Here is a 15,145-nt window from a genome sequence, read left to right as displayed (position 1 = left end):
AACAGACCCCCCAGTCCAACCCTGGGCAATGGGTACAGGTTCTGGTCCACTGCTGTGACAAATATTTCCTATTTCAAATCCATTTCAGCAGGTAAGGTCCCCAAACATCGTGTGGTTTTCAGAATGAATTTTACCCAAGTGAATTCAGCTGATCAACATCAAAATTAACAAGTTCTACAGAAAGCAATTTCTGGCATGTTTCATTACCTACTCTATTGAAGAAAGAGCAGTAACATTTTAAGCATTTTAAGTGGTTGAATTTTGTTCCAAATAAAAGGTTGGCTTGAGAGAGAACACAGGAAACAAAGCACAGAGAGGAAAATATTTCTTTTTTCCTGGTATTTCAGTAAAATAAGGTGCCAGTCAATCACTTTCTCAGTATTATACATCTATGCAAAAGGAATTTCAAATTTAGCAACCACATGTGGGTTTTTTTGAGCTGGATGAGGAAGTTGCAGCAGCAGAGACAGCTCAGCTCCCTCCCCTCCACCCTGTGCCCGAACCAGACACACCACTTTGAAAAGTCCTTAGAAAGCTTCATTTCAGTTAAACTGAAAGTTCTCACTTAAATACAGCTTTTCTGTCCGTCAAACAGCCTCACAGAGCATAAACACAGCCCAAGAGCCACTGAAGGCACTTTTTTTTGATGGTAGGAAGCTTTTCACACAGCAAGAGCTTCAGAAGTCAGTACTTTTCATACGGTTACACCACATCGCTTTCACAACACCTCCAAACGTTTTTATACACCAAACCTTGACTGAGAGGCAACAGGAAGGACAGCGAGACGCCTGGATGAACTGTGTGACTGTCACCTTTTTCGGTAAAGTTTCTGCACAAGGACCAAGCTCTCCGCAGCCCCATGCCCTGGGGACATGAGCAATGGCTCTTGCCAGTCAGCAAGTGGAGACACCTCAGTCAAGGTCTTCTCCAGCTTTTGGCAGGTTCTTCCAACTTGTTTCAACACCATTAAACCTCAGGATTTAGTTTTGCTGAAACTAAACACGGTCATCGCGGCCGAGCGCTAAATGCTGATGTTTTAATGGTGCCGGTGGCAGCTGCTGCTCCAAAAGCACTTAGATCTGGTCCTAAACTTCATGGGATCTACTACAGCACCAGATAATTGCAGATGGCCAAAAATTATAACTGCATTTGGACTAATACTCCAAGTAATGATGTATGGAACTAGTTATGGTAACTATTTCCAGCAGAGACACACGGCAGACTGAAAACTCAACTAATTCACTGACACAGGCGTACGAATCAGAAAGCTGAGTGCTGAAGAGACAACAGGACAGATCACAGGGCTACTCATAAAACAAACACCATAGAAACAACACTGTAGAAAATAAAGAAAATTAAAACCTCAGCATTATCCAATTCAATGGTAATCTGCCAGAAAAGAAAGAAGGGGAAGAATTGAAAGTAAGAGTTAGTAAGAGAAATTACAATTAAATTTCATGTTAGGCTCTTACAAATCATTTAACACTTTCATGCTGCAATCCAACACTGTGAGTATGTTACAGCCAGCATGAGGAACATCTGGAAGCGCCCGGGATGCGGTGGGTTTGGGAACCGACGCTGCTGGACACACTGCGCCCAGGAGCTCCGGAGACAGGATGTGCCCTGGCTTTGTTCCTGTGCCAAGTGACAAACCACATGGGCTGGCTGATGGGGATCCAAGAACTTCACCCCTGGGCATCAGAGCCGTCACCAGCGTGAGCTGTAAGCAGCAGCAGGAGGACAGAGGCTGGATTTCCAGTTTGGGAAGAGAAATGGAGTTTTAAAATACAAGTCCTGCAGAGCTGAGGCTCATCATCTGGTAGGCACCCAGAAAGACGTGTATGAATGACATGTTTCAGCAAAGTAAAAAACTTGGGTCTAGCCTACACTGTCAGCGTAGTAAAGTTTTCTGCCTATTAAATATACCACAGTATGCTACCCATCACTGAGCGAACCTGAGCGCGTGCCAAGCCGAGGAGTCTGCAGCAATATGTAAAACTTCAAGCCTTCCCACAAGCTTCTGTGCATCTGTGTTCTCACCAGGGTTTTTGCATGCTGCAGAGGAACCCCAGCTGGTTAATGAAGGCCTTGGCTAATGGGAGCGGACAACACCGCGCTCTCATTACGTTTCCCACCTACAAAAGGGACAAGGGCTAGGAGGGTGTGGTGTTTTTATTATCTGTGCTGGGAGATTAAGTGTGAGAGGAGGAGTACAATCTTTTTTTTTTATATATAAATCAGATTTGGTTCCAGCGAGCAGCACATGGTATTACAGCAAAATCACAGGCTATGCCAGAACTTCCACGGCGCTCTGCTGCTGAACACTGCTTTGAAATGACTGCTGTCAACTCTGCAAACACCTCACCTACGAGCAGTACTGCTTGTGTGATCGATACGCTGGTCACAAGAGCAAAAGTCACCACCTTTAAGCATGTAGGGACTCCTGTATTTACAATGGGTGCATCATGTTTTTTCCTCCCTCCCCCTCCCCCCCCCTTTTTTTTTTAGACTCCAGGCTGATTTTAAAAACAAAAGGTATTGCCTTTCAAGTGGTGACTAAATACAGTTATATGAGTCACAAGGGAGAATAAATATGATTGCACTTCTCACAGCCAGACAGTAAAAGCTGTTCTACTACTACTCGCAGTCTATCTGTGAGCCATCAGCTGCTTTCTCATATTCGGAAATCCACTTCACAGGCAAGCATATTCTTATCTTGCATTATGTAACTGATATACTGTTTCAGAAATTAATGCATTTTCTACACTTTGAAGGTTTTTAGAATCTTGTGGGGTTTCTCCATGATCTGAATGGTGCAAGTTATATTAACTCTATCTTCTAGATACTGCTTCACCTGAGTTGGCCGAATAAAGTCTAAGGAACTCCAGTAAATGAATTTCCATTTAGAAAAAAATCTCTGAGTGGCATATTGCATTTAAAAGAAATAAGCCTCAAAGCTCTCATTTGGGTTTTGTTAACTTAGAGTATATTTCTACATCAACCCACCTTTTCTATTACTTAAGGTGACCTTGGACAGTCTTGGCTCTTTTTAAGAGGAGAAAGTGCACTGATGTGCTAATGAAGTGTAAAAATACATCTGTGATTACACTTAATCTTTTACATCCCCAGCAATGGACAGCAGGAAACATCAGCACTCTACACTCATTAGAGAGGATCACCTAGCCCAACTCCCTTCTGCAGGAGCAGGCTAACTCCTGTGGGCTACAACCAGTCCCTTCCAGATCAGACTTGTCCTGTATCGCAGAAGTTTTAGTAAAGGGACCTTGAGGAGGGGACAGGAGGTTTCCCTGGGGCTTCACCTTGTCAGTTATGACCCAGCACACGATAACTGCCCCTTCAGCAGAAAAGGACAACGTGCTGGAAGTCAAGCTGAAACCTGCAGCTGCTGCCCTTTCCTACCTACCCTGCTCCCCTTCTCATCCCACGTATTTATGCTTCTTTCTTGCCGCTGATTAGGGCATTCCCCCAAAGTCAAACACTTTCTCCAAAAATACTGCTACTGCAAAGTGAAAAAAACCCCTCTAGGTAGGACCACAGGTGTAGAGTAAAGTGGCAGGAGGAGCTGGGTGCTTGGCTGCAGCTCTGATGGCCAAGAGGCAGTGACAGCACGTGGACAGAGCGTTCCTGACAGGGCAGGGAGCACAGCACCAGCCATCCCTACCCTTAGGGCATTTTCCTAGGAGTCTCCTGGTGCTGCTGTGCTCAGCTGGGTGTGATGGGTACAGCCCCGACACGTGCACACCCACGGCCGCACAGCCTCCTCGCTCCAATTGCTCTCCCTCCTCCAGGTCCCTGTGCTCTGGCATGTCAGCACTTGCCTCTTGCTGGTCTGGCAACAGAGCACTATATGCTGCTCCTGCGTCCTCATTTCCAGCTAGGCTAGCCAAAGCTGAGGTCCTGTGTGACATCCCAGCTGGCCACTCAGCCCAGTGATGCTCTGGGTTCCTCTACCTTCAGATCATCTCCCTCCCTTGCAGTTACAGCGATAAACAATTATTATTATTAAACTGTCTTATCTCTGAAGCTTTTGCCTTTCTGTGTTGTGAATCTGGCACTATGCAACAACTTTAAGCCCTACTGCAAGTGAGAATTGGATATGAGACACCATCTGCTCCCGAGCACGAATCCCCAGTTGCAGCGAGCATCCTTCCACACCACTGCTTCCCCCCAGTCCCAACTGGCAATTCTCAATTGCTCATGAGCACGTTCACTGGGAGGGTGTATTGCTCTGGACACTACAGTGTGGCATGGTAATAACTGAGGCTGCTTAAAAATGCATGAGATGCCTTAGACCAGGATTTTGAGACTGACTGGAGGAATGCCTCGATACACAAACATATATGGATACACACACTCCTCTGATGCAAATAGAGAGCAGGTCTGTTCCTACAGAAAAACACTTTTCTGCACAAGACAAAGGAGTTGTATGTAGGAAAGGGAAAGAAAAAAAAACATGGATGGGTGTATAGAGAGTTTCCATCTATAATTCACAACAAGATCACGACTCAATGTCAGACAAATTACAATTAAACTACAGAATATCCTCTTGCTGCAAGGTTATGTGACCTGATGAAGAGTCACCTAGACCCAGAGAGCAGATAAACAGGTTATATCCTTCATAAAAAGGTAACAACATTAGATATTTTTACAGTGCCAGCAACCACAGGAATTAAGACTTAAACTTGCAAGTCTCAAGTAGAAAAGCAACAGAAACAAGTTTACCTTTCAAATTATATTTGAAGTTATTACTTGACTAAAAATGTTTTGTTCCTGATCCAGTACAGAAATGCTTACACATACAAAACACAGCTTGGAAGAATGAGAATTTTATTTTCCTTTACTCAATATTAAAGACAGTGTTTAAGACAGAAGGATGAACTGTAAATTACGTTACCTTTTCTCCATAGCCTCTATCTTTGGTCATCATTTCCCTGAGCGTCTGTAATACTTTAATACATAGTTTCTCCTCGTTCTCCTCTAGCAACTGTTTAGTATGCTTTATTAACCTGAAAATAACCAATCAATCACAGCTCGTTTTAGTACTAATATTACAAAACAGGATAAGATACACACAGTTATCTTACTTAATTGGTTTAAGCTGCAGACAAGTTCTATTATCACACCATTATACAACCATCCTGGGAACATTCTCTCAGGAGTAACATTTAATCAGCTACCATGGGCTTTGCTGAAGCTGTGAAGGGAGCTGCATCCCCCCTGGCAGGACAGTCAGATAAAACCCTCTGACTACAGGCTGAAAGGACTCAGGAGAAGAGACAGTGGGATTTAGGACTTGCTGGTCCTCCAGAACAAATACTTAACAGTAAGAAAACTATTCCACATACTGCTTTGTTAAAAAGCATACTGAGAGTCTGGATAGCATGATTAGAAATCCATCCTAGCCAGGATCTGTTTGTTACTCTGGTACCTAGTGTCCATAAACTCTCTCTATAACCCACCCCTCCAGGAGGTGAGTGATCTGAGAAGCTGGATTCTGCTCTGAATCACCCTCTAAACAGCCTCATACTCTTTCCTTTCCCTTGCCCCCAGATGTGGGCAGCATCCACACCGAGTGATGCACATGATAACTGATTCTGACATAGTGCCCAGCACTGAGTGCTACAAGATCAAGTCCCTTGCAAACATCACTGGGGTTGAAGGCAGGGACAGAACAACAGGGATCACCTCAAAATTTTTTTTAGTCATTTTTACTATTTTTCACAACATGTATCCTGCAGCAAAGACAGAAGTTTTTAAGCATTAGCTGTGAGAGCTTAACAAGCCGTCCTTCCCCACTCCTTAAAAGCTTCCCCCCCCTCCCTCTAAGGACAGATTATCTTTATCATACCATGAAACACTGTGCTTTACAAGTATTTTAAAGTATATAAAATATTTGCAAAGCTGGGCAAGAGGGCACCACTCCACAGGGCATGGGAAAGTTGGGAATAAAGCAAAATGAAATCCCTCCCAACGAGCCAGACTTCAAGCCAACTTACTTGCAAATGAATCCTCCGCTTTCACATTTCCTCCTCGCATCCGTGTTCTCTGGGAAGAGCAGTTCAGGCCTGTGAAGCACATCCACCAGCACCGACAGCTCTGCCTGGACAAGAGGACGCAGGCGATCCTCTAAAGCTGATACTATGTCCTGGAATATATAACCACGTCAAGATTTTAAATAAACATTAAATACATCTAAATTTATATGCCAATTAATTTACAAACTGTGAAAGAGAGACAGGACAGTTAGGTTTGTCCTGCCTGGATAAATTAGATGAAAGATCTCAGAGTTTGGTCAGATAAGACTTTCAGTGTTATGTTTAACAGTTGCCTTTAAAACAGAAGCCCTGACTTTCAGCAGTCCCCCTGATTACTTAGTTCCTCTCCCCTCCCCATCTTTGTAGGTGCTTTTGCAGATTTAGCAGAAAAAGTGCAGATTGATAGCTGCTCTGAAACTCTGTGATAAGGATCAGGCTATGCATGCTTGCACGAACTGACAAAAAAGTAGTACTGTTAAAATCATGTGAAAATAAAATTATTCCTCTTTTCCTTGATGTTTGGAAAGCTGTAGCAACCTTAAAAGTGAAATCACATTTATCCTAATACTTAAACAAGCAGAAAATACTGAGGTGTCTATGAAGCTAGATAGGAAGTTTAACAGAATTGAAATGGAGAAATAGGCAGGAATGGATGAAGAGGGAGAAGCTATTTCAATGAGAATTGGTTGGGCAGTGTTTTTACATTATGTAATATAAGTTTAATTTAAGTTAGTTAGAACTGTTTGCCAGAAAAACCTTTTGACCAGAAAATGAATCTTCAAATTTTAAAGGTGTCATGCAAAATAATGAATTTAATTTGGGGTAAAAAAAGGTCTTATTGAACTGTCCACAGGTCTGAACACAGAATGTAGCTGTAACACATCAATCCTTATTTCTAACGTAAAGCATTGTGTTTAAATAGTCTTTTTAGCAAAAACACTATGGGAGTGCACACATTTTGTTTCATCGGGGAATGACTGTGGCTGCAACTGGTTCTCAAGGAACCCATACATCTCTATTTCAAGCTCTGCAGTGGTTTCCAGACAGGGCTGGTGCACCTTTCATTGTACTGAGAGTTTTGGTGTACAAGGAGCAAAGTGCTTGAAGAATCTGGATGGCTGTGATGATGAAAAAGTCCTGTCTTATCAAAGAAGTATTACTAACGTGGAACAAGAATACTTCAAGTACCACTACCTTCAAATATCAGCATCTCCAAGTTGCACCAAGGGCAGTTGAGATGGGATGTGAGAAAGAATTTCTTTGCTGAAAGGGTTCTGAGGCATTGGAAGGGGTTGCCCAGGGCAGTGGTGGAGTCCCCATCCCTGGGGGGATTGAAGAGTCGTGTAGACACAGTGCTGAGGGACATGGGTTAGTTGGGGACTTGTCAGTGTTGGGTTCATGGTTGGACTCGATGATCTTAAAGGGCTTTTCCAATTGAGGCAATTCAGGGATTCTGTGAGTACTTCCATACCCATTAGCTGTGCATGTTCAATTACCTGTCTTGATACAATGGTTTACACTTGATCTTATAAGCAGTATTATTACATTCAGCATCAGCTAACTTGATTACCATGTGGCATTTTGACTAGTTAATTCCCAAATATCATTCTACTTAGTAAATTCCTCCTTTTCTGCAGGCAGCAGAGTAAGTGCTTATCAGAGGAGGAAGGGGTGCTGTGCAGTCACCTGTAATCTTTCAATTATGTTTCGATAATCCCTGGAGGCAGCGAGCACCGAATCTCTGCGGGCAGCATTCCTCGCAGTCATTCGCCAGTTCATCGCAGTCTTCTGTACGATGTTATGAGATTTCAGGAAGAGGTTGTTGACCTGACTGTCCAAGTCTACAGGAATCGCAATCGCGCGGCTTTTTGCTGCAACAACCCAAACGTTAGTGAGAATTGACTCCTTCAGCCCGTGTGTTACAACCAAGGCAAGAACAAGACAACCTCCACTTGCAATCCCTTCTGCAATCTCCTTCGTGTGCCTTTTAAACAATGCAATGCCCAGTAGTCCCTGTGTAATGGGTCAGACCTCTGCGTAGTGTTACGTCTAAAGGCTTTCACACCTCAGAGCTGTTTATTGACTTTAAAGTGTGGGAGTAGGAATCTGTCCTTACGTGCACGCTCCCAACGTCTCAAGCTAACACACATGTACACCCATCCAACAGAATTTGGCCTCAATATCCAGTACAAATTACTCTTCTTGCTACTAAAAGTGGAGGAAATTACTGGGACGAGTGGTACAAAACTATTTGCCTGCTGCAGATCAACAGGACTGCAGAGAATTTTGAGGTTAAACAGAGAAAGCACTTCAGGTTACAGTGACAACACCTATTGCTCAACCACAATATATCAACATAACTCTGGTTTTGCACTTGGCTCCGAGTTACCTGCAAGTGGCACCTGCGGGAAGTAAAATGCACTTTCTTTCTGGAAGGATGACACATAAGCAGCAAATACTGGTTGATGATGTTTGCAGCAGTTAGTTCTGATCACATCCACTTCTTACCTACATCTGAGAGGACCCGAATGCAGCTTTCCACCGACGCCTTTTGGCTTGGCATTAACCAGTTGCAATGGTACACTCTGAACACGCCCTGCAGCAACTGCACAAACACGGGTTGGCGAGTCTAGAACACAAGGTTAAAGAAAAAAAATCAAACTCATCACGTGATTTTGAGATCTACCAGCTTCAGCCATGACTCTCTGCACACCAGTCATTTCTAACTGGTCTGCGTCCACTTGTTTGGCAACTTCAAGTTGTAGGCAGCGTATCTACCACACAATCAGCAGCTGAATGGCGAGGGTGGGAACGAAGGCTACAAGGGAAATATTAAATAGATAGCTTCTAAAGCATAAAGCCTCAAGTCATTGAAGCCTGACTAAGCAAAGGAAATAAGCAGTCATCTTCATGTGTTTAATCAGTTATCAGCAAACCTGGCATACAGAGACTCTTCTTTTACTGTTGACCAGTAGCTGACTCAATAGTTCTACAGGTAAATGGGACTTTGCTCTTGGCTAAACAACAGCACAGGTCCGGAGTTGAAAACTCATCATTTGAAGTATTATTAGCTGGTATCTAATTTACTGAAGAAACCAGCTGTGTGTTTGTTACTTCAAACACAGGTAGTAGTTAGTGGTAAACACTACAGCTGCTATGGATCAGCCAAAACTAAGGTGTGGTTTTTTAGCCCTGTACTTCACAAGGTGATCTTCCACTACAGATAGGTGAGGTACTCCAACACACACACGAACACGAGCTCTGTTCTTTCATCTTTGCAACATCCCAATAATATTGACCAAAACTCTGTTTGGTTTTGTACAGTAATTTCTCAGTAGAACAATTAATTTAATTTACCTGTAGAGGAAAGAGTATTTTAAATATTTGAAATGAACCTCCATTGTGAGGGAATACAAATACCCCATGTCCCTGTGCCTACTAGCGGTGTAATGCTTCTATTAGCTGAGGGAACTACACCACAGTGCAAAGCCCGTAAGACTTAGGAACCAGTGAAAAAATACCTCTTTTATTCTGGTCAAGATTAATGCCTGTTTGTAAGAAAAAAGTGGAGTTAGATGAAAAAGTCATATCTATTAGATAATTACATCTATTAGACCAATTAATCAAATAACATTATTATGAAATGTACAAAAGGAGAATCAAAATTCAAGAACCAAAAATTACTACGAGGCAAATACCTTCTATACTTTCTAGAAATAAGCCAAACACCAAAACCATGGCAGACAGCAGTATTCTCCAAGGGCACTGAAAATACCTGCACTTTTGGATTTAAACCACCCACGTATTCCTCTCAATTCACGTCTAAAGACTTTTCAATCTTAAAAAGCTTCAAAGATGTTTCATTTGCTTAAATTAGATCAATAAATCAAATAAGAAATTGACTATGCCTCCAACTACACTTGTGAAGGAAAGCCTTGGGCAGCAGCACCCTTAGGAGGCAAACAGGCTACAGAGTACTTGTTGAAGAGGAAAAGTTTTGGACAGCTGTTCTTTTAAAAGACATATCTTATGTTCTCCTAATTTTATATGATTTGAACCGCATGACAGACGTACAAGGTGTTCCTTGAACAAGCAAGGCTGGTCCTGACTCAAAGGAGGTACAATTTAAGTTGAACAAGCTGTAACATGAAAGAGCATGAGACAAGAAGAGGCTCGTGTGGGAAGAAACGAGATGACAAGGTGCAGCAGAAAGGACAGGGAGTGACTGAATCCAAAGGGAACGCAAAGGAGAACGGCAACGGTCACTCGCCTACAGGGACAGCGGCACCAGGTCAGGCAGCAGTAGCTGCAGACTGCCCTGCAGCATCCCAGATGGGAGAAGAAAATCCCACCTGAGGAGTGATGGACACCAGGCAACAGCTGTACTGCTGAGGTGGGAGAGACCCTGGGTATGGGCAAGAGTCTTGACAGGCAGAAAAAGGGAGAGAAACAGCTTTTAAATTAGGAATGTAGAGGAAAGTTCAATCTAGGATAAGACAAAACTATCAACTGAGATGGTAAAAGAGGTGAAATAAATTACTTCATCCTGCTAGGCAAAGGGAGAGATTGAGAAACTAAAGAAAAGCTGCTGACAAATAAAATCAACAGTTGAAATATGATGGTAAGGAAGTGTATTCAAATGCTGTACACTCAGATGACGACTAAAAGCATGACAGGGATGAGAGGAGAAGGGCAGAGCCCTGGGGGACAAGGCTAGCTTGATCTCAGTTTCTCATTTTCTTTTGATGAAATTTTGACCAACTAGCATGGAGGCCGATATTGCAAAAGTTGGTGACATTTTAAAGTCACATGAGGAGCAAATCAAGTCCTGGACTGCTCGGACTTGTGTGAGTTCAGACAGAACCCTACTAAAGCCGCTCAGCCCATGCACAGCTGTGGCAGCTCCCTGTGCTCTCCCAGGCAATGCCCACAGTTTGGCAACTCAGGAGTCTTTGAGCCAATCTCAAACACAGCTCTTGCTTTCAGTGTGATGTCTCCTCATCTGAATAAGGAGGGTTGTCGAAGCCTGTGAGAAGCAGGGCCGTGTTGAATGCTCAACAGTTGGTAGATCAGGCTGCCCACTGGTCACCCAGACACGGGTCGAATACATGTCCTGACTCAAGGTGGGCAGACTGTCAACACGAGAGATACAGGTGGTCAGTCAGGGAAAAGCAGGAACATCTCTGCTCATCCTGAGCAGAAGGAAGTCTTTACCTGATGCAGTCACACAGCAGTTTTATGTACACTTCCCTGGAGCGCTGCCGTCACCCAGGCAGCACACCACCATCCAAAGGGTTAGCATGAGTTCTTCGATGAGGGACTGACACGTCAACTTGCCAGATGCCCTTTATAGCCACTTCTGGGAACCAGATGCCTCCCAACCTACTGCCAGTTGCATTCAATTACAAACCTGGAGTTTGCACTGTGAACAATTGCCTTTGGCACGATGAGGTTGCATCAAGTTTCAACAACTACCATGCTCCAACTTCTGACAGACCTGCCAGGCACCTGACCACTCCACCCACACTCCTCCCAAAAAGTTATTTATGAATATGTGAACGATGTTATCTTTGGGCTGCAATACAAACAGTAAGGCAATGTCCTTGCTGTTCTGCGATGGAAATCTCTGTTTTCTGACACTTCACAAATGTTCCAAGCTTCTCCTCCACATTTCCCCAACTTCTGAACAAGAAAAAAAATTACTCAGCTTAATGAAACACACTAGAGCTTTTGGAACTTTTTTGGTTTTAAAGGAAACTAGAATCTTCCTATAAAAACATGCTTGCTTTAAACTATCACCTTTGCACCCTCTGGAATGCAACACCCTCTCCTCCTGTCTGGAAAACCTGCCACCAAAGCTTTATCTTCCTTCTTGATGGCACTCTGGAGAACTCCTTGCTGCTGTGCTACTGCTTTACTCCTGCTAGACAGCTGGCATGCCAAACTAGTGCTGAGCAAAACTGCTTGTTTGCTCTCCTACGCCTGCCCACATCATCTTATTTAACTGTACTCTGATCTAAGGCTGCAAAGAGGCCAGCCAGAGCCCCAGTAGATGCAACTGCAATACAAAACATTGAAAAAATCCTTCATTTCCCTATGTGCAGTGTGATTTTCTCAGCTGGAACCTGATAATGACATGTAGAAAGTCTCTTCAAAAGACCTGTGTGATCTCAGTGCTACTACAGAGTTGAATCTACTAACGAAGTAACGTGAGGCTCCAGCCCCTCTAGACAAACATTTGTACTCTGATCTATAAATCTTTCCACTTCTACAGCAAAAGAAACATCCTGGTCAGAAAGAATACACATCTGTTCCCCCCTAACAAACATGTGTGTTTCTTTTTAATGGGAAAATAGAACCAAAAAGGAAGGAACATAATTGTATTTGCAGCATATTTTCAGTTTTCTGTCTCTCTACATTTTCCTACCTGCAAAGTAGTGCTCTGATCAGAGAATGGGGAACTGAAGAAAGTGGTGACTATGCTCATCACTATTTCTGTGACGTACTTCTCCAATATGGAGTCAGCATGCTTTCTGTCGCTGGTGTTGTTACAAGCCTGCAAGACAATTCATTCTTAGGTCAGAAGCAGCTCCACCAAGATAGATTAAGCAGCCTTACAGACTGGAATTCTTGATTTTGAACTCTTCTAGTCACACCAATTCCCTGCCACAATGATATTTATGACACTTGGATTTCCAGCACACACAAAGGCAGAAGCCCAACACCGTTACTGTTTTAATGTGCTGGCATATCGCATGTTTAGGAGGGAGGGGAAAAAACAACAGAGTGCCTTAGAGGAAAGAAAGTAGTAGGGTAGGGAGGACTGAGGTGTAATGCTTTCGTACGGGGAAATACTTGGAATCCCAGGCAAAAAGCCATATGGCCAAACAAATGCCAAGCTTGGAAAAAATTTGTCCTGACTTGCCAAAAACCGCTGACTATTGCTTGGGAAGGAACTCACTACCCTGGCCAGAATAAGCAAGCCAGGTGGCAGAACAGAAAAAGGCATTAGACAAAAGAGTGGGGTGTGGGGCTTTTCTGAGTTTGTTGGGATTTTTTTTTTGGTGGTGTGTTGTGGTGGGTTTTTTTTTTTTCTTTTCAAAAGGAAAATATTAATGTGTTCCATGGAATATGACTAATGAAATCCACAGGCGTAAGGAAAAGAAGGCACATACAAATTTGAAGGAACACAGTATTCAGGGTACTTACTGCCTTGATGCACTGTTATGTCTTAGTCTTACTGCTCTGTACTAAACAGGTTCATTTAAGCTTTTTTTAATTCATTTCCTAGATACAGAAATCATTACCCGACAGATGTCAACCAGGAAGTTCTCAAATAGCTTCCACATATGATTACTGGTGTAAATCTCTTTCATTTCTACTTCTGTGTCCACATAGCAATGATTCAAGAAGTTGATGTAGGCAATTTTGACCTAAAAGTAGAGGAAAAAGAAATTTCCATTAAAAAAATAAAAACCTGAATACTATTATGAATGAATATAATGTCACATTAAAACTGCCATATAAGTCATTTGTAATTCTACTTCTTCCTTTTATTTAAGCACTGGTGAAATTTAATGCCATGAATAGCAAGACATCAGCCAATAAAAACCACCAGGATTACTGTAGACAAAACATCAGTGTAATAATCATTTCCAGTTCTGCAGAACCATCTGCTCAAGGTTAGCAGCATACTCCATAAACCTCTCTGCCTCAAGAACCCTATAAAACAAGCAAGTATAGCATCACATCTCTATTTTAAGGGCAAGGAAACAAGTATAAGAGGATTTAACTTAACTGTCTGGATTCACCGGGGTTGCTGATAGCAGAAGCAGGGAAGGAATCCAGTTTCCCAGCTCACAGTCCACCTGCCCCACCACCCTTCCAGCCCAGACTCAGTCATATCAAGCCCCTCTCACCCAAAGCCAGCACATTTCAAGCACACATAGGCCAGTGCCTCCAAACAGCCCTCACCTCAGGTATGCAATCCTCGTGGGTTACTACCCTAACAATGTCATCCAAAGGAAGAAGGGAGTTGCATTTTATTTCTGTGTAGACATTTTTGCCTTCTGTGCAGACGGCAAGCAGTTCTACTAAGTGGATGTGGTACATCAGGGGGCTGTTTTCATCCATCCGATCCCTCTCTGATCTCATCATTTGCACCAAAGTCTGGAAGGAGGCTCTGTCATTGTAAAACACCAAGACGTCTTCTCCTGCATTCACCAACTACCCAGAAAGAAAAATATCCCATCAGCAGATCAAAGCCCGTGCATCTCCCCGCAGCATCCTCCCCTCATCTGTGGGCTGACTGTTGGAGCACAAATCCCAATCAGCTCTTCTTTAGACACTTAAAAAAGGAGAGCAGCCCACCAAGTCAGCTGGGCATTCCTCTGGTGCTCCCTTCATGGGGCAGAGGGCTCGAGTATGACATTTTCTCTTCAAGAATTTACCACTTCTGAACTGCTCAAGAACTTCAAAGCCAGTCCAACTGAGTGCTTAGACAGAAGTCCTGCCAAGAAGCTTGTGACTTTCCGTTGTGCTTTTTTATTTCACATATATTGCCTCAGCTAACTTTTTAATACAGCTAGCTTTAGACGTACCATCTTGTTCAGAGAAAGGCCCCAGGGGCACGCCGGATGGGAGGACTGCAGGGCTCAGTAATTCCACCCTTCTGAACAAACATCATCCATTTCCCAAGGCTAGTGAGTGACACGTTAAGTCACACGCTGAAGATTTCTATCAGCTTCACGCTGGAGATCTGGATGGCCACATTTTCAGAGCAGTTCAGACCTCCTCTAACTCCATGAAGGGAAGGAGAACAAGCAAACTGAGACCTGCTCCAAGCTGGGCAGTTCTGAGCACACAGCTGGAGGGATCCAGGGCTGTCCTCCCACAAGGTTTGGGGCAAACACCTAAATAAAATGCAGAGGCAACCCCCCAAGGCAACTCCCTTTTCTCAGCAGCTGCTGACCCCCTGAAAGCCAATTGCTGAGCATCTCGCAAACTTGACTCTGTGTTGAGAAGCTCATGAAACCATTTTTGAGCTGAATGACAAAATATGGAAGACTTTCCCATCTAGTAAGGTTGAT

The 15,145-nt window shown here is 43.3% G+C and overlaps 1 protein-coding gene across 1 annotated transcript in view; it reads right to left on the bottom strand.

Annotated features, from left to right (window-relative positions):
• LOC104523042 (inositol 1,4,5-trisphosphate receptor type 1-like) overlaps positions 1-15,145 on the bottom strand; it is a gene marked incomplete at its 3' end in the record, with an annotated part of 165,575 nt that overhangs the window by 72,363 nt on the left and 78,067 nt on the right. The window contains 9 exon segments of the mRNA XM_029084380.1: positions 1,363-1,389; positions 4,916-5,027; positions 6,018-6,166; positions 7,743-7,927; positions 8,565-8,685; positions 9,578-9,604; positions 12,484-12,612; positions 13,364-13,489; positions 14,031-14,282. Of these exon segments, the coding sequence (XP_028940213.1) occupies positions 1,363-1,389; positions 4,916-5,027; positions 6,018-6,166; positions 7,743-7,927; positions 8,565-8,685; positions 9,578-9,604; positions 12,484-12,612; positions 13,364-13,489; positions 14,031-14,282 (1,128 nt within the window).

Source organism: Antrostomus carolinensis, unplaced genomic scaffold (assembly GCF_000700745.2).
Source record: "Antrostomus carolinensis isolate BGI_N321 unplaced genomic scaffold, ASM70074v2 scaffold21193, whole genome shotgun sequence".
NCBI classification, from domain to species: domain Eukaryota; kingdom Metazoa; phylum Chordata; class Aves; order Caprimulgiformes; family Caprimulgidae; genus Antrostomus; species Antrostomus carolinensis.
This window is presented reverse-complemented; position numbering and strand designations above follow the sequence as displayed.